The sequence below is a fragment of the Eptatretus burgeri genome, chromosome 2 (assembly GCF_056783735.1).
Source record: "Eptatretus burgeri isolate ZD-2024b chromosome 2, Ebu_testis_v1, whole genome shotgun sequence".
NCBI lineage: Eukaryota > Metazoa > Chordata > Myxini > Myxiniformes > Myxinidae > Eptatretus > Eptatretus burgeri.
In genome coordinates, this window is record NC_140962.1 from 147,892,975 (window position 1) to 147,912,473 (window position 19,499).

A 19,499-nucleotide genomic window follows, 5' to 3' on the forward strand; every position below is an offset into this window, starting at 1 on the left:
GTTCAGAATGAGCCAAAGTGGCATCAATCATATCCCTATCCAATTAATGACTGGATGGTTTGGGGACATTATCAAACCTTCCCAACAAACCAACGAACAAATTAGTTCATTCACTGTTTACACCTGGACAAGGTATTTCCCAATTAATGTAAAATTTTGTTTTGTTTCTCCTTATGGTTAAAACACATTTTATAAACATCAATGTATATTTATATTGGATTTTCTTTTTCCTCTCTGATGCCAAAGTGGTTAATACAGAAAAAGAATGCAGAATTATTGTACACAAATTAATTCACCCCCAGCTAAACAAACAAGAAAAACTACATTTTCTCTCGTTCTCATCTCATACCATAAACAACTGTGTGTTTGTCATACGAGGAACTAATCTCGGTATCTGAACCCGAACATACAGTTGCGGTGATCTTTGTCTTGTGTATTCATGTTTTCCCGAGTTCTGTTCTGCTGTTATCGATTGATAACTTGAAGTTATTTTTCTGAATCAAAATCGAGGAAAGGATTCTAAACACCTGAGGAGGTACCTGTGAAGGTTTCATCTTCTTAACTCCAAGTGAGTCAAAGTTGAAATTTCTCTTTTGATCCATGACCAGTCTTGGTCGAACTTGTGCAGGTGTTTTGTGGTTCCCTGATGGTTCCGCTGTATCACAGGTTGGTGTGGTGTTTGTAAATATATCATATAAATGTTAAGGAAAACATTAACTGAACTGTTTTGGAAAACACAAGGTTGTTTGGTTATAACTCCACCAGCGAAGGTGAGCAGAGATTATATTTTTACCCCTTTCAGTCTATTTGTATCTTCGGGAGCACAATATCTCAAAAGGTTAAGGACGGAATTGGACGAAACTGGGTAGACAGGTTGTGTGTGTGACAAGGACGAATTGATTCGATTTTGTTGAAGATTCGAATCCAGACCCGGATACGAGAAAGTATTGACAACTTTGAAAGTGATTCTTCACCATTGAGCGATTGGGCCAAAAACGATATATAATATAGCACGAGAACAAGCCGAGTCGATTTTGGTTAAAGTTGGATGCAGTTCCGGCCTCACAATGGGATACAAATAGTAAACTGTTCAGCCTGCCGAAGGTATGCACTCTACTGAGTGCTGTTCTAGTTGCCTTCTGAAGGAGTAGATCTTCTTGCCAATATCAACAATGGTCCAATTTCGCCCCTGCATTTCAGTGTTCAACTCATTCAAGTGCTGGGAAATGTCACTTAAGCTTTGCTTTGCCTGCTGTGCCTCATTATTGAAGCAGTCAGCCAAGGAGTAATTTTTGTCTCAGAAAAATTAAAATTTCCATTTTGAGTAACGGAACACATGAAAGGACGTTTTACACGAGAAAGCCAGCAGAATTCAGTGAAAGAACAAGTGCTGGTGCTCCGATCCCACTTCTTTGCACATAACAGGGAACAGTCGAGAATTTGCTGCCCTTGCCTTGGTGAAGTTCACAATCCTTTAATCTTCTCTCCCTGTAAAGGCTGGAATGTCCCAAGGCAATCTTCTTGGCCCAGTCATATTCCTGATCTTCATCAGTCCTTCATATAGGCAGAGAGCAGGCTCTACCCTCTCTTTGGACCTTCTTTATACCTTCATGAGAGTTTCCTTAATTTCCATACATCTGGTTTGGTACTTTTTTCTCCCCATCTGTCCGAGTCCTCAGACACATTGAATCTTCTGAGTGGGTTGAGGCAACAGCTTTTATCCTCTTCTGTGGTTTCCGATGAAGTCCACTTCAGGATCTGTTTTAACAGCTGGCTGAAACGAATGAAATGCATTTCCTGCATTTTAAACCTGATAACCTTCCAGGAACTGTAAGGTAACATCCTGAAAAACAGGAGAACAAAGATGAAATATAATTATAAACGACATTCTCATTTAGTGTACACATGAAGCAAACTGGACAAGGTAAAACCATTTTGTCAACATGCGACCAACACAATCAATATATCAATTCACACACATGATAAGTAACCCCTGTTTTATAACAGTATACACATCTGAGAAGTGTGAATATGGAAAGACTAAAGTTTGTTTTTCACAACAGGTTCTGTTCCCCATTTCTCTGCTCATCAGTGAAAGGAATTTTATGGAGCCTTTCACAGATGAACCTGTTACTTCGTGGAATACAATGATGGATGTACCATGGCTGTCTCATTTAATTTTCTTCATCACGGTGTGTTTCGTTCGAGTTATTATGTCCCTTTTAGACTCAAATAGCCATACATCTTAGAAGACGAGAAGATTGTTTTGTAAAAAATATTTCAAACATAATTTGGTGCAAAATACCCTGAATATGAATGAATCAGTCAGTCATGATTGACTTTCATAGCAGAATATGGATGCTCACGTTCCTCCATCAACCCCCTTCTGTTGAAACTCTCACACAAATCCAGAATCACTGCTCACCTCCACTCATTCGTTCCTCTATTTTTCTCACCTGTGGAACTAACTTCCACATTCTCTTAAATCTCATTATTCCCTCCAATACTTCAAGACTGCTGTACACCACCACATTCTCAGATCATCGCCCATCCAAAAACCATGATCTTTTCGACCCCTATTAGCCCCTTCCTTCACAAGCCCACCTCTTTCCAAATTTCCTTCTTGTGAGATTGCTTCTGTATCCATCTTGTTCACCTGGTTAGACCTCTTCTATCTCTAATTCCTCCCCACATCCCTTATTTGTCTCAGTCTCCTGCTATGTTGTCCATCAGCCTTGCTCATGATGTTTCCTCCCTCTTTGTTCTGTTGCCTCTTGATCTGTTCTATGTTCTAACTCTTCCATGATTCTTGAATTTGAATAAAAAACCCAAAGTTGTTTTCCTTCATCAAGGGTACTGCTGAAACATTTGAAGAAAATGGAAATTGATGACGAAGAATTTAAAATTATTGATAATATTCAATTTTTTGGACAATCATTATTCATTGGAAGAACAGATTCAAGACAATTAACATTACTACCTCTGCCACCAAGAGTGGAAGGAGATTATGTATTCACCTCTGTTTGTTTTTTTTTTGTCTGTGACTAGGATGTCTCAAAAAGTAATGGACAGATTCAGATGAAATTTGAAAGACATTTTGGGATGCCACTTGGAAGAATTGATTCAATTTTGATGAAGATCGGAATCGAGATCTGGGTTGAATAATTATTTAATTTTAACTGATTCTTCACCATTGAGAGATGGGCCTTAAAATGATACATGATATTTTAAAAAGTTGAGGATGGATTTGGATGAAATTTGATGGACAGGTTTTCAGTGTGACAAGTACGAAGTGATTAGATTCGGTGAAGATCTGGAACCGTTTGTGGAAATCATAATTTTTTCAGTGATTTTTCACCATTGAGAGATTGGATCAAAACGATATATAGCACGATATCTCAAAATGTTATTCACGGATTCGGATGAAACTTGGTGGGTGAGTTGAGGAGGTGACAAGAAGAGGCCAATTCGATTTTGGTTGAGGCCTTGATCCAGATCCAGTCTTTCAGTGGGACACAAAACGTAAACTGTTCAACCTGGTGGAGGTATGTGCTCGACTGAGTGTTGCACTGTTTGTGTGTTTTGGGTTCACAGGTTTCGACTTTTGGAGCAAAAAGTTCATCTCCATGTCCAGCAAATCAGTTCCTTCATCCTGATGGGATTTGCTGTGAATTTTGTCCCATTGGTGAGTCTTGATCTCAATTCCACTGTTATTTTATGGGCAGAACATTTTACAGCAATTTTAACTAATTGTGTGTTTGACAGGATTGTTCATGTACAAGCCTTGCCAAGTTCCTGGAGGCCGTGCATTGTGCTTTCATTGTAAAATGGGGACGTCATACATGGACAAGGTCAACAACATGACAATGTGCAAGCAATGCAGTGTTTGTGACCCAGGTGAACAATTCCACTTCATTTATTTTTAAACTTCATTACTCAAAGTGTGAGTACAACCACAACCATCGATTAAGTGAAGGAACCGTCCTGACCTGCATATACATATTCTGTCCACAACTCCACTACACTTAATGTTTTAATAAATGATAGACAGCAGTGAAAGCTTAACTTCTCCTCCAAAAGAAAAATAATAAAATTGACAGAGGTTCTGGCATTTGTGGTGTCGACACTAACATGTGACCAAGTCAGGGAAACAGATCGCTGAGTGTTTTCTAGATCTGTGCTGGTGAAGACGTTGATATCAGTATGTTGAAGTGGTGTGTCCATCATGGAGGACGTTTTGCTGAAAATCAAGGATTTGCATCTTGGTGGAAAGAGCGAGCTGGATTGGGTGGAGAGGGGAGGGGGATTAGTTGGGAGAAAGAAGGATTTTTATTCCCTGACAGGGTGTTTTGGGGTCGATAGTTTGGGTGCTGTCCTTCCATCTGTGCGTTTGTGCGTCAATCTGAAGCATCTATTCGACAACAACTGGATGATTTCAGCACATGTACATAATAACATTCACTACAAATGTAGTAGTTAATAATTTATTTATTTATTTTATACACATTACCAACTGCCTGACAGACATATGACCTGTATTTATTTATTTATTTTTATATATTTTTTGATCTGCACTGCCAAACACAAGCTTGATTTATTCATTTATGCCTTCCCATCTCCACCCACAACATTCATATTTGCATTCTGGTATTCTACTCGAAAGCAGGTTCAGGACTGCCGAAGCAGTTTCTTGGATTGGGTTATCGTTTCTTGGCAGTTTAATAGCGGTTTGTTTTCGTAGCAGTTTCTTGCTTGGGTGGTTTGCCATTGCCTTCTCAGCAGTTGTTAAAGCAAGAATTTAGAATTTTTTGTGGTGCCGGTGATAGGTAGCCTACTCCTCACGAAGAATACCATTGGATCTTTGATGTCCACCAACTAAAGCCATTAGATGGGATGCCCAATTTAACATCCTGACGTGGATTTTTCACCCACCTCTTAGTGATCGTTAAAGGATTCTTCCTGGTTGATTTTGGAATCCTATTCAACTTCAGGCAGAGTTTAACCTTTGTCCGATTCAGTTATTTAAAAAAATCCTGCATAAAACTACCAACACTAATAACCAATGTCCACAGACAAGTCCTTTCTTGTGAACAATTTATTTTCTAATTCTATCCACCGTACACTTCTTGCCCTCGTACACTGCACACAATGAACTTGAGAATCCCCATTTGTTGCAATATTATTTGGTTCTATTTTATTTATTCTTACTTTTAGTTAACAGTTCAACCAACCCAATTCAATTCACTTCCACATTACATCAGAGAGTTTTATTCTAACTTGGTACTTGGTCAGTCCCAAGGAGTACAAGCCACGGAGATGCTATACATCCTCACATGCTTGCACTAAAACAATTTTACATTTCAAGGCATTTTATACCTCTGGGAGAGCGGTGGGAGTTGTTAAATCTAATTGCATACGTGTCTTCTAGGTTAGAAGCACACGACGTACATTTCAAGGCAAAGGTTTGCTGTTATCAGCACAGGCCACACCGCTCCAGAACAAGACATTTTATCAACATTTAGGGCAAAAGATTCTTGGCCAAAAAGGCCGGCAATTCAACTTATAGTATAAAACTTACATTTCTAAAACCCCATTTGTTACAATTTAGAATACATTAATATAATTTTTTCCCCCACACTCCCCCGTTTTTTCCTTTTATAGAAAATTTGAATAATTATATCATACATGATTACCATATCCCGTTCCTGAAGGAGAAAACATTTTCATTGCTCAAGTTCAATCAACAATGGCAGTGAGTGCTCATATTAGAAAATGAGTGCATTTCCATTTAGCAGCACCCAACAGGAAACACAGTCAAAGCACTCCTTGAGCTGAGGAGAAGGTAAATGTTGGCAAGTACGAGCTTGGGCCGGACACTGGGTTGAAGGAGACGAAAAGGACTCTAGAGGTGAACAAAGATCCAGCCCCAACAGAGCCTGGGGCCTAGCACCAGCAGTTTGTGCAATCAGGCCTGATTTCACCAATCGAGCTGTGCACGTTAGATGCCATCACGGTGGCAGCATGAGCCCCCACTCGCACCCTTGAACACATGTTGCAGAGGACTTGCAGTGTGGAACTCCAGGCCTGTCGTACATTGTTACAACCACAGCAAGTTCATGATGTATTTGCAGAGCGGCAATCGAGAGTGTGGCTGAGAACATTCCTCCACGCAGGCACCACACAACGCTGACGTTAAGACTTTGCTCAACCTTCTCCCCAGTGGGTTTTTTCTTTCTTTTTTCACATTACTCCATCTTATCTCCTCAGGAAGGGGCAGTTTCATGATCACGTGTTGAATGCCCAATCACCCAAATATGGGTTCTCCCATTGTGCAATCTTTGTGTGGAAGTTCTTTCCAAACTTCATTTCGACGAAGTCATACATTGCATGGTTTAACTGCACTCAACACTCCAAAAACAAACAAAACCAAAGTTAACATCGTTTAAACATCATCAGTAAACATCATGGGCCCATGTATTTCCACAAGACTGACAAAGGTTCTTCCATGTAAAAGCAGACAGTCTTTATCAGGGTTCCAATTTGCGATCAATAATTCTTTTCACAAAAAATATTCCATCATTTATACCAAAATATGAAAGTTATCTATTTTCTTCAACAATCAAATCAAAATCGATTTTGCACAGTTACCATTTTAACATTCACATCTCCTAAACAATTTACAGTTTCATTCACAAATAGTTCCAGAGCAACTGCCATTTTATTATCTTGATTCAATTCCCAGTAACTTTTCCCTATCCTCAATTAATAGATTAACAAGCATTTTTTATGAGCTTAGTCTGAAAGTAACTTACACAGTTACCGCACAACTCCCATTTGTTTACTGTTCCCCATGTCTATGCATGTGACAACAAACCCAGTGCATGCAAACATTTTCATGAGTATCACTGATTGGTCATTTTGACCATAAGATTATCCCCATCACTACCATTACAGGTCAAAAACAAAACACCTCTGTGTGCAAGGTTATTATAATTCACAAAATAGATTCCCAAAATAATTCAAAGCTGAGTTGCACATTCTTACATTAATTCACAGGAGTAATTGAACAAGAGTAGCATGGCTGTCATCATCGTCACAGAGTGATTTTCTTTTGAAAGTCTTTCATGGACCCTCAGCTGTGCAAACCCCCATCTTGAGAGTTCCACTCTGCTCGGCCATCCTGATATCGAGTAGCCGAGTTGCAGAGCATCCATTTTGAAACAAGAACTTTGATAACATTGTTACAAAATTTTTCCAAACAGTTGAAACAACACCCAAATGCTAACGTTGTTTGCATTAACCTGGTGAGCATCCATTTCTTTCATGTTGAAATGGAACTAAAATATCCCAAAAATAATGTTTAACCAATCTCTATCTCAGCACTGAATTCCATTGACATTTTAAATCTCTGACATTTTCCATCTATCCATTTCTCTCTCACCAAAACAGCAATATCCTGCCATTTTCCAACTCACATACACAAACTATCTATCACTTCCTCTGACCTTCTCATTATACTAATCCATTTCCTTTATCAAAACAATTAAATACAGTTTAAATGTTGAACAAAAAAAATTGTAAAATCATTTGTCAAATTTGTCGTCAGGCGAATATCATTTAAATTGTAGCTCAAACACTCCGTCCACACATGTAGTTAGAACCTTCCCAAACTTTAAGATAGTCTTGGGGAGGCATCTTTAACTTCAGACAAATAAAACATCCAATCTCTCTTAAACAACTTTTTGGTCAAAACAATAAAATATTTTCTTTTAAAATCCATAAATCAAAAATAAAATCTTCAGCATCTATTCAATTAAATCATCAAATTTACTTTGACTAAATCGATCAAAGGGTTACACTGGCTTGTTTGCCATTGCCTTCCCAGCACTAGTTCAGGCAACCTCAACATTCGCAGATGAATAAAACAATACGTCTGATGAATAATTCGCAGATGAATAAAACAATACGTACAATTCAATTCTCCATCCGAGCGCATCATCTATTATCTGTGAATCGCCCCACGTGCTAAACATCATCAAATCATTTTAAAAATCATTCCAAGTCACGTTTCTACATTTAAATCAAAATCTTCCAAACATTTCTGACACGTCCTCAGAGTTTGGCCAGCACTCCACCTGCCGGGTTGAGTAATTAAAAATCATCACAATGCCAGTGAGAGCTCACCTCCCAAGACTTCACTTTAAACAGATTCAGTAGAGAGGGTGCACCACAAAGACCGCAACAAGGAACAGTTAGTTCTCTCCACATCTGGGGCGAAGAAAAAGAAAAAACTCTAAGACAGGCAAAACCCACAGCTTGTCTTGACCCACATAAAATATCCTCCAAATAAATCACATTTCAATATCATTTTAAAGTCATTGCCAACAGCATGCACACTTCGACACAATAGCCCCCACCCTCTTGAATCTGCGTATGAATCGAATTTCACAACTAAAGCTAAGACAAGCACAGACTCAGTGGAGAGAGCATGCCAACCCCCCCCCCCCCACAGATCCATTGGAGGGGGGGGCAGCCTGCACAGAGCAGCTCATGACCTTCACGGTATAAACACAAAGCCAAGAATGCAGAACATGCCACCCCAAACAGACCCACAGCTTAACTCAGCACGAGTCCGTCCTCAGACTGTCTTGCCGAGGTGGTTTTAATTATTTAATTTATTTTATGAATGTCCATCTCTTCACGCTTTATTTGTTGTAATATTATTATTTCTAACAAGACATTCATGTATCACATCATCCAGCAATCTATAATTCCCCAGCGAGCTCACAATCGCTTCCAATTCAGATCCCCATTGAATTGAATTCACACACACACACAACCGCGACCTTGGCATTATAAACACCAAACCACGAACAGCCAGGCTGTTTTAACTCTGCCTGAAGTTTCTTTAGTTGCTAAAATTTCGTCAAAATCCCAACAGAGCATGTTTCATTGCAATGCAATCTATTGGCCTCGCACAAGTTTCATTTTTCACTCACTCAGCAACACATGCATCTCAATGCAAATCACCAGCCACGCACCCAGCCTGTCATTCGTCTCCTGCATTCTACAAATTTCACGGTCGACTTTCCCAAATTTGGGGAAACCTCCCTCCTGAAGTGCAATGGGGAGGCCTCACCCTGAGAATACTGCCTCAACGATCACAGTATCTCTCCTAACAGGTAAGTATCAATGCAAACATATATCTCACGTGACCTCTGCGCGGTCTGTGGCATGTCGTTTCGTCATGCTCATTTAATTACTCCCCTCCATCTTATTCTCCAGCACTTTTCTAAAATAACTACAGTACTTACTGTTTACTTTTCGATGGACTCCCTCCGCTACCTCTTCTTTCTATTAATAAAATTATCTGACAATGAACTTTTCTTTGTTCGAAATGCGTTACCTGCTGAGAACGCTCTCCTTTACCTTCGCTCTTGTCGTTCCTCCAGGCACTGCCTCCGGCAGATTAAGCACATCTGGTCATGAGCACCGCACCAACGTCGGTTCGAATCCGGTTCACGGCACCAACTGACGTGGATTTTTCACCCACCTCATAGTGATCGTTGAAGGATTCTTCCTGGTTGATTGTGGAATCCTATTTAACTTCAGGCAGAGTTTAAACTTTGTCCAATTCGGTTAAAAAATCCTGCATAAAACCACCAACACTGATAACCATTGTCCATAGACAAGTCCTCTCTTGTGAACAATTTATTTTCAACTTCTATCCACCGTACACTTTTTGCTCTCGTACACTTCACACAATGAACTTGAGAATCCCCATTTGTTGCAATATTATTTGGTTCTATTTTATTTATTCTTACTTTTAGTTAACAGTTAAACCAACCCGATTCAATTCACTTCCACATTACATCAGAGTTTTATTCTAACTTGGTACTTGGTCAGTCCCAAGGAGTACAAGCCACTGAGATGCTATACATCCTCACGTGCTTGCACTAAAACATTTTTACATTTCAAGGCATTTTATACCTCTGGGAGAGCGGTGGGAGTTGTTAAATCTAATTGCATAAGTGTCTTCTAGGTTAGAAGCACACGACGTACATTTCAAGGCAAAGGTTTGCTGTTATCAGCCCAGGTCACACTGCTCCAGAACAAGACATTTTATCAACATTTAGGGCAAAAGACTCTTGGCCAAAAAGGACAGCCAATTCGACTTATAGCATAAAACTTACATTTCTAAAACCCCATTTGTTACCATTTAGAATACATTAATATAATTTTTCGCCCACAATCCATAACCACTATTCGCATTCTATATTTATTACTTGCAAAATAGGAGATTTTTCAAGTATATTGGTCAGTCGATTTTGTTATTCTTTCTGTTTGTCTGTATGTTTGTCTGTTTGTCTGTCTGTTTGTCTGTTTATTGCCTGCAGGTCACAATTTTAAACCGATCTTCACGAAACTTCACCACATGGTAGAGTTGGTCCTAGAGAAGAAGGCTATTGCTGTTGAGGTCAAAAGGTCAAAAGCTCAACATAGGCCCAAGGTGAATCACGAAGGTGGTGTTTTTAAAAGCCTCAATTTTCATCCCATTGACTTGAAATTTGAACAGGATTTGCTTAAAAGATCACTGAATTCTACTACCAATTATTTTTGAGGTCAACATTGGCCAACTTCCTAAAATTGTCAATTTTCATCTGATTGACTTGAAATTTGAAGAGCAGTAGCATGTTTGGTCATTGAATTCAACCCCCAATTATTTTTGAGGTCAAATTTGTGTCATGGATTTTGCAAGTATTGTGCAATGCATGACGTCTTCGCCTTGTATATTTATTAATTCACTGGCAAATACAACCCGTTGCTTTGCTGACGGGGACGTCAAGAGGGTGGGGGGGGTGGGGAGTGGAGGGAGAGAGAGGAAGAGAGAGGAAGAGAGGCGAGAAGGAGTGGAGAAGAGGGGGTGGGGAGAGAGGAGCGAGAAGAGTATGAGGAGGGAGGGGAGTTGAGAGGAGAAAGGGGTTCGAGGGAACGGAAAGGGAGAGTGAAGAGGGAGGGGAGAGGATGGAGGGAAAGGAAGAAAGGGAAGGAAGGGAGGGAAAGGAGAGGACAGAAGGAAGGGAGGGGAGGGGAGAGGGTATACGGAAGGGGAGGGTAAGCAAGGAAGGGGTGAAGAAGGGAGGGGGTGGAAGTGGTGAGAGCTTCGCTTCTCCAAACGGTGCTCAACACTGTGGGAGGCAGCGATGTGAGGAGGGAGAGAAAGAGAAAAAGAGAGAAAGAGAGAGAGAGAGAGAGAGAAAGAGAAAAAGAGAGAAAGAGGAAAAGAGGGAAAGAAGGAAAGAGAGAAAGAGAGAAAGAGAGAAAGAGAGAGAGAGAGAAAGAGAGAAAGAGAGAGAGAGAGAGAGAGAGAAAGAGAGAGAAAAAGAGAGAGAAAGAGAGAGAGAAAGAGAGAGAGAAAGAGAGAGATAAAGAGAGAGAGAGAGAGAGAGATGGAGAGATGTGGGCGGATCATGCTGCATTTTATTAGGAAGGGGACTGAGGGACAGAGAGAGAAAGATAGATCGGGGGTGTGGGTAGGGGGGTAAAAACGTGAGAAAGGTGAGGGCTGGAAGTGTGGTTAGCAAAGAGAATAACTTATGCTTAATGACTGAAAACACACACACACACACACACACACACACACACACACACACACACACACACACACACACACACACACACACACACACACACACACACACACACACACACACACACACACACACTCATGTCAGAACAGCTGTGCACACAACAACACAACAGAATTTCTGAAGTAATTCACTGGCACATCTGCAAAAACTTTGATATCCCAGTTCCAGAAAATTTCTTGGAATATTAAACAAAAGCAATCACTGAAACATAAAAGTACCACTCACATTCGACCTGATGACACAATTGAGCGTGAACATCGAAAACAAAGCATTGTGACCATACATCATACTTAGATACAAAAAAGAGAAGTAGCCATTGCTTGATGACATGTTAATACCAGTGATTCTGGACTAAACAATGCAGAAATCTAGCAAATGACCAAATACCAAGACCACAAAAATGAAGTGAAAAGATCCTGGAAGCTGAGGAATGCCAAAGTTTTACCAGTGATAGTTGGAGCTACAGGAATGATGGCAAATAACCTCAAAGAGATATTAACCAGAGAGTCGGTGTCAAAGCCACCCAATGCTCACCTGTTTATACATTTATCGTTCTTAAAAGACTAGTCTAATAATATTTTTTATAAAGCATTGCAGTGAAGTCTGATCCAAATAATTTTAAAGCAATATATGTATTTCTACATTGTAATCAGTAAAAAATAGTGTGGTAGATAAAAACATTAGAAAGGAAATAACTTGCACCAAAAACTTTAACATTTTCACGCTCACAATGACGCTCACGCCAGGGGTATTGCTATTGCTCTCTGTTCTTCGAAAAGGCGAGCTAAAAACCATCCATGAGAATATTACTACAAACCAACTACATTTGGAAGCTCTCTTCGCTCAGCGACGATCCTGAAGAGAGGCCTCAGCACAAAACTTTGGGAACAGAAAACTTCACATCTTGGTCCATGAATCGTGACCCTTACCAAAATTAAGGTGGATGCTCTGAGCCCATGCTGGGAAGACTCCATTCCACATTCTGAAATCCGCATAAATGGACACCAATCATCAACACACACACACCCACATGGAGGTCGTTACTTTGAGACCTGGTAGGTCTCTGTTTCACCTCCTCAAACACTACCCAGATGTGGAGATAGCAGGTAATAACAGCAACTTGCATGTACACACATGCACACACATACACACATACACACACGCACGCATGCACGCACGCACTTATTAGTGTAGATAGATATACACTTTACAATCTCCACAGCATACATATTGTTGTGGCTTTCTGCCCGTTCAGCGTGCGGGACGACCGCCTGAGCCCAATCATGGCCGTGCGCGCCCACTGAACGAGCAAGCTTAGTCGCAGCTTTTGGATCAACGCCAAAATCCAGCTACGGGTGTGTTTTTAACCACACCGTAAAATTAGCCAACTTTTCTGTCCATGCGCGACAGGGTCCGATCGCCAAACTGTCGATTTACCTAAGTATGCGCGCAGACAGAAATGCCAGGAATTTACACCTCGACGGAGTCTGCACGGAAACGAGCAGTTCTTGAGCAGCTCGTTCCGTTCGCGATTTGCCGAGCGGTGTATATCGCCAAGCCCCGTGGGATCCGATTGCTTTGTCGGCTGTTTAAAAGCCAGCTAATATTCTGCACGAAATAATGGCAGCTCAATAGAGGAAGGGACGCAACGAACAGGTGAATATTCTCAAAGCACATTTATTTATCACGTATTCAAGCAATGCAAATATACAAGCAAGTATGCAATGAATTGGGGGGTGGAGGGGGGATGTGTGGGGACAGGACACGAGACGAAAAAGACTACAGCCGTTCTCTTTGATTAGTATTTCCATGCACTTAATCGGTTTTACTTAGGGACAAGGCGCCACAGACTTCCATTCAAAAACCCCAGAAAAGAGAGGAAGAAAATGACCGTGTCCGTGGACCTTTAAGACTCCGTTCGCCTGGTCTGCCTCCATTCTCCAGACCCCAGACTCCAGACTCCACTGCTGGTGGCTCCTCTCGCCCACTGCCGGTCGGCGTCTCCTCGCCCCACCTCAACTCATCTGGTGCGTCCACTCAACCCGACAACAACTCGACCACAATTCTCTACAGCAACTCCAGCTCAACTCCACCAGCGCCTCAACCCAACTCGTCAACAACGGCCTTTTCTGGCATCCCAGCGCCTCCTTTTTTATAGCCACGGAGCCTCGCCCTCCTTTCCTGGCGCGCGAGGGAATATTCCAGAAAGGGAGTTTTCCCTCGGTGAATCGGGCTCTCTCCACCGTTGCCTTTGCCATTGGTTTCATTTTCTTTCACGTGTTGAGAATCCACCACGTTGGTTGGCGGAGAGGCTATTCGTTGGGAGGGGGGGGGGAGGCGTTGTCTGTGGGGATGTTGACGTTTTTGTTTTTTTTGTATACCTTGTCGAGGCTCGTGTGAGAGCTAACACACAATGCACAGCAAGGGGGCATGAGACAAAAGGGGCAGGAGTGGGGGGGACAAAAGAGTGGGGAACAGACACATTAGGAGATCTGTCAATGTGAGAGGGATGGGACGGGGAACATGGGGAAGAGAAGACGGACATTACCGGGACTTTCAAGAAGGAAAGCAGGGGAATTGAAGGAAGTGGGCTTGGGTGGATTATCGGGGGTAGAAAAGATCGAGGATTTTGATGGGGGATGATAAGAGGTGGTGGTGAACAGTTGTTTTGAAAGCCTGGAGGGAAGAATGGGAAAGAATAGAGTGAGGGAGTTTATTCCAAACACGGGAAAAAAGAGGAATGAAAGAGTGAAGGTGAGCAGTGATTCGTGATTTTGGTAGTTTTACCAGAAGGGGGTTGTTGGCGGACCTTGAGCGCCCTGTGGAAATGTGGTGGGGACAAATTGCAGAGAGAGCGGGGGGGGGGGGGGACACGGCTGGAGAGGAGTCGGTAGAAGACAGAAAGACCACCGACCAACCTGCGGTGATTGAGTGAGAGGCCCAAAGACTCAGCCTCATTGCGGGAGATGCCGATGATCTTAAATGCCCTGGTTTCGACAGCGTGAAGCCTAGAAAGGTGGGAGGCAGGAGCACCAGCCCAGAGGGGAGAGCAGTACTCCATCAGGCTATGGACAAAAGCTTTGTAAGTGGTCAGGAGCTCAAGAGGGCCGAGGAAGAACTTAGCATGACGGAGGATTCCCAGTCGGCGACTGGCTTTTGAGGCGAGGTTGGAAATGTGACTTTCCCAGGAAAGGTCATGGCAGATAGTGAGACCCAAAAGCTTGAAAGAAAAGACTTCTTCCAGAGGATTGTTGAGAAAGTGGATGGGGGGGGGTTTCTAAACAGTCCTTTCGAAGAGACATCGTGAGAGTGTGAGATTTGTCTGGATTGAAAGACATGTTCCACATGTTGGACCAGTTTGTGATTTTATCCAGATCTGCAGTGAGCGAAGAAGCTGCTGCTTGCCGGTGTGAGTGATGTCAGATGGTACGGCAGAGGGTGGAGTCATCAGAAAAGAGATAAAGAGGATTTTCCAGAGAGTCGGAGAGATCATTGATGAAAACCAGAAAAAGAACAGGGCCCAGAACGCTACCTTGAGGAACTCCAGTCTGGACAGGAAGAGGGGATGATTGAACTCCATTTAGGATGATTGATGATTGAACGTTGACTGCGACAGGAGAGGAAGTCTGGGAGCCATGAGTGGAGATGGCTTCGATACCATGGGAAGAGAGTTTGGTGAGTAGGGCAGGGTGCCAGACTGTGTCAACAGCACGTGATATTTCCAGGGATATGGCTCGGATTTCGTCTGGCATTGAGGACCTCAATCCATTGATGGGAGAGCAGAAGCAGCATATCTAGGGTAGAGTGACCTGGTCTGAAACCAAATTGATGATCGGAAATCAAGTCATTGGAGAAGAGGAAGGATTTCATGGCTGAAGCGATGATGGATTCCATAACCTTGCTGATGATTGGGAGGAGGCTGATTGGTCGGTAGTTGCAGGGATCTGTTTTAGCACCTTTTTTATACAGGGCAGTGATGTTTGCAGATTTCCAAGCAGATGGCAGATGACCTTGAGCAAATGAGAGGGTGAATATAACAGGGAGAGGGTGAGCAAGAGCAGAAGAGCAGGCTTTGAGGACACGTGGGCTGACAAAACCCCCAGAAAAGGTGGTTATGGTGGTTATGGTGAAGGCAGTTGTGGTTGTTGAGATAGTGGTGTGGTTGGCGTTTTGAAGAAGGTGGTGAGGAGATGCGGTTGTGGTTAAGGTGCTTGTGGCGAAGGAAGTTGTGGTTGTTGGGATAGTGGTGTGGTTGGCGTTTTGGAGAAGGTAGTGACAGCTTGTGGTGTAGGTTGTTGTTGCAAAATAAAGACAGCAAAAGAATAACGGCTAACTGAAGATTCACAGCCCTGCACACGAATAATTGCCCTTTAGACATCGGTGGGGAAATCGAAGCTGAACACACACTTATCTACATAACTGATCTAAAGGACCTGCATGGTGTTCTGTGAATTTCCACAACTGTAACAATATATTTAGTTAATTATTTAAATGTATGTTCTGCACCTGCATCCTTGTTTAACCATATCTTGATTTATTTTATTGCATCAACAGGGAAATACAAGTATGAAGGTTAAATGGAGTAAGGAAAGAGAACAAAAAAAAACAAAACATGTAATTCGAGATGTTTAAACAGAAGTAAAATTTTCGTTCAAACCATTTGGTGATCGAGTTCCTAATATGGCCATCTGATCATTTTAGGGTCCAATCTGGTTTAAAGGTCGAGAAACTTTCATGTTTTTGGATGGGGCAGATAGTGGTGAACAGCTGTCTTAAACATCTCGAGGGAATAATGAGATAGAAGAGAATGTGGGATGAGGTTCCACAGGTGGGGTAAAAGAGGAACGAATGAGTGGAGGTGAGTAGTGATTCTGAATTTTAGGAGTTTCACCAGAAGGGGTTGATGGTGGATCACACGTTCTCTGTGAAAAGCTTGGGGGCAAGACATGGAAAAAAGGAGAGAAAGAGAGAGAGAGAAAGTGAGAGAGTGAGAGAGTGAGAGAGTGAGAGAGTGAGAGAGTGAGAGAGTGAGAGAGTGAGAGAGTGAGAGAGTGAGAGAGTGAGAGAGTGAGAGACTGAGAGAGTGAGAGAGTGAGAGAGTGAGAGAGTGAGAGAGTGAGAGAGTGAGAGAGTGAGAGAGTGAGAGAGAGAGAGAGTGAGAGAGTGAGAGAGTGAGAGAGTGAGAGAGTGAGAGAGTGAGAGAGTGAGAGAGTGAGAGAGTGAGAGAGTGAGAGAGTGAGAGAGTGAGAGAGTGAGAGAGTGAGAGAGTGAGAGAGTGAGAGAGAGAGAGAGAGAGAGAGAGAGAGAGAGAGAGAGAGAGAGAGAGAGAGAGAGAGAGAGAGAGAGAGAGAGAGAGAGAGAGAGAGAGAGAGAGAGAGAGAGAGAGAGAGAGAGAGAGAGAGAGAGAGAGAGAGAGAGAGAGAGAGAGAGAGAGAGAGAGAGAGAGAGAGAGAGAGAGAGAGAGAGAGAGAGAGAGAGAGAGAGAGAGAGAGAGAGAGAGAGAGAGAGAGATTGGAAAATGATAGGCCCATCGACTCAGTTTAATCATGGGAATTTCTATTTTTCGTTTTGAAGGCCTTATTTTCATGGGAGATAACACTTGTAAGCATTCTGCATCATCTGTGATTCATGATCAGGCACATTGTTTTCAAGTGGATTAGTTATCTCATGATTGACATTGTTGATCAGATTCCTCTAAACATCCCAATCCTGCACTACTTCCCAAAACACTGGCAGAGACAGCTTGATTGCAGCATTTACCCCAATCAGCGAACATGTACAAGGTCTGCTTTTCCTCTTCTTCCTTCACCTCAGAGCCTCATTGACTTCTCCAGACTTTATCTTATTTACACACATGATGTGTCCAAAGTATGACAGTTTCTGTTTTAACATCAGCACTTGTAATGTACATGGTGCTCTAATTTCTTCAAGGACTGATTTGTTTGTTCTTCTTGCATTCCATGGAATTATTGAATGCCTCCTCCAGGTCTGTATTGTCACACCTTTGCCTTGCCAGATATTCGTCAATCCCGACAATGCTGTTCTCATCAATGCTAACTATCAATTAATTTCTCCTTCATATTCTCCACTCAATTCAGCGTCTATCTACATTGGTGGTAGAGAGACATTTTGTATCTTGGTGTTGATGGTTGGATGCACTGTTGGCGTTAGGCCATGCTCATTGACCAGGTACCAAAATTTGATGGAGGGGAGTGAGAAAACAAAGCTGTTCCGCCTGGGTTTAAATCTTCACCCAGCTGTTATCCTATAGTGCTTCACCGGCAGGGTGAATCATCAATGTTTGCGGCATCCCTTGGGTAGACGTCAAACTTGGAGTCTCATCTGCCGGCATTAGTTTGTGGACACTAAAGACCCCACAGTGTCCTTCTCGATGATTAGGTGAGCTACCGAATGAAGGCATTTCAGTAAATGAGCAGAGGAGCAATACGCTGAACAAATTCCAAATTCCTGCCCTGACCTGGGGCATTGCATTGGAACCATAGCAACACCCTCAACTAATGATGCTACCCCACAGCATTACATTGCATACCAAAGAAGAATATGGAGGGGAAGTCGAAGTAAAGAAAAAAACAAGTTCTTTGAAGGGATTTGATTTCATAAAAGATGTGTGTGCATACACATCTGAAGAAATGCTTGTAAGAAGCAATGGAAGTGATGTTTTAATGGAGTTATATATGAACTTTGTCCCTAACAACTAACCAATATCATGTGTCCAAAGAAAAGTGACACGGTACTAGAGTTTGTGAAGGCTTGGATTTCAAAAGATGGGATTTTTCAATTGATGCTTGGTGAAGTTACCTTAACTGTCCTGGTAAGAAAAGTGAAGCTATATACCATTTCGGGGTTTTCCTCTTCATTGGAGCAAGAAAAACCTCCTGAAACATCAGCTTCATTTTGCTTCCTGCAGAGGTTAATATTCCTTTGTGAACCTTCAGGTGATAAATCCTCCATTGTGTCGAAAGGGTGATAGATATTAATTCATGAAAATGAATGGTTTAGTCAGTGAGGAATATAAAAGTTTTTATAATTAACAAATTGTAACAAATGTTTCTTATTCAAAGATTGTTACATGTGCAGTTTGAAGTATAACCCAAGGTAACCCACCATGCCCATTGCACCTCTTTTTGCTGAAACAATGATGATCACTTTTACATATATATATATATATATATATATATATATATATATATATATATATATATATATATATATATATATATATATATATATATATTACTCTCTCATCTCGATCTCCTCTGTTTATCATTTTATTCCACAGAGAGTGAGGTTGAAGAGAGAGAGTGTGACATCGAATATAACCGACTATGTGTTTGCCGTGAAGGATTCCAAAGGAAAGGAACCAAGTGTGGAATGGAGGAGTCTACAAGAAGTAAGGAAATGGTGTTTGTGTTTAATTAGAAAATGTTGAATGATGAGATTAGAAGAAGGATTTTTTTTGTATACCTTGTCGAGGCTCGTGTGAGAGCTAACACACAATGCACAGCAAGGGGGCATGAGACAAGAGGGGTGGGAGTGACACATTAGGAGATCTGTGGAAGGGAGAGGGATGGAACGGGGAACATGGGGAATAGAAGATGGACATTACAGGGACTTTCAGGAAGGAAAGCAGGGAATTTGAAGGAGCTGGGCTTGGGTGGATTATCGGGGGGTAGAAAAGATCGAGGATTTGGATGGGGGATGATAAGAGGTGGTGGTGAACAGCTGTTTTGAAGGTTTGGAGGGAAGAATGGGAATGAACAGAGTGAGTGAGTTTATTCCAAAGGCAGGGAAAAAGAGGAATGAAAGCGTGAAGGTGAGCAGTGATTC

General features: G+C 41.9%; 1 protein-coding gene and 1 long non-coding RNA gene across 2 annotated transcripts in view; one reads left to right on the forward strand and one right to left on the reverse strand.

Moving 5' to 3' along the window:
* The first annotated feature begins 353 nt into the window (after positions 1-353).
* Positions 354-19,499, forward strand: part of LOC147033490 (tumor necrosis factor receptor superfamily member 6-like) — a 32,904-nt gene continuing 13,758 nt past the window's right edge. The window contains exons 1-5 of the mRNA XM_085856225.1: positions 354-568; positions 2,064-2,192; positions 3,595-3,685; positions 3,766-3,897; positions 18,952-19,062. Of these exons, the coding sequence (XP_085712351.1) occupies positions 2,106-2,192; positions 3,595-3,685; positions 3,766-3,897; positions 18,952-19,062 (421 nt within the window). The 5' untranslated portion in view covers positions 354-568; positions 2,064-2,105. The remainder of the gene's footprint in view (positions 569-2,063; positions 2,193-3,594; positions 3,686-3,765; positions 3,898-18,951; positions 19,063-19,499) is intronic.
* On the reverse strand, positions 5,085-9,288 carry LOC147033491 (uncharacterized). Its single transcript, XR_015051568.1, has 3 exons — positions 8,185-9,288; positions 7,045-7,180; positions 5,085-6,408 (listed from the first exon to the last, which is right to left on the reverse strand). It is a non-coding gene; the product is annotated as an uncharacterized LOC147033491 (long non-coding RNA).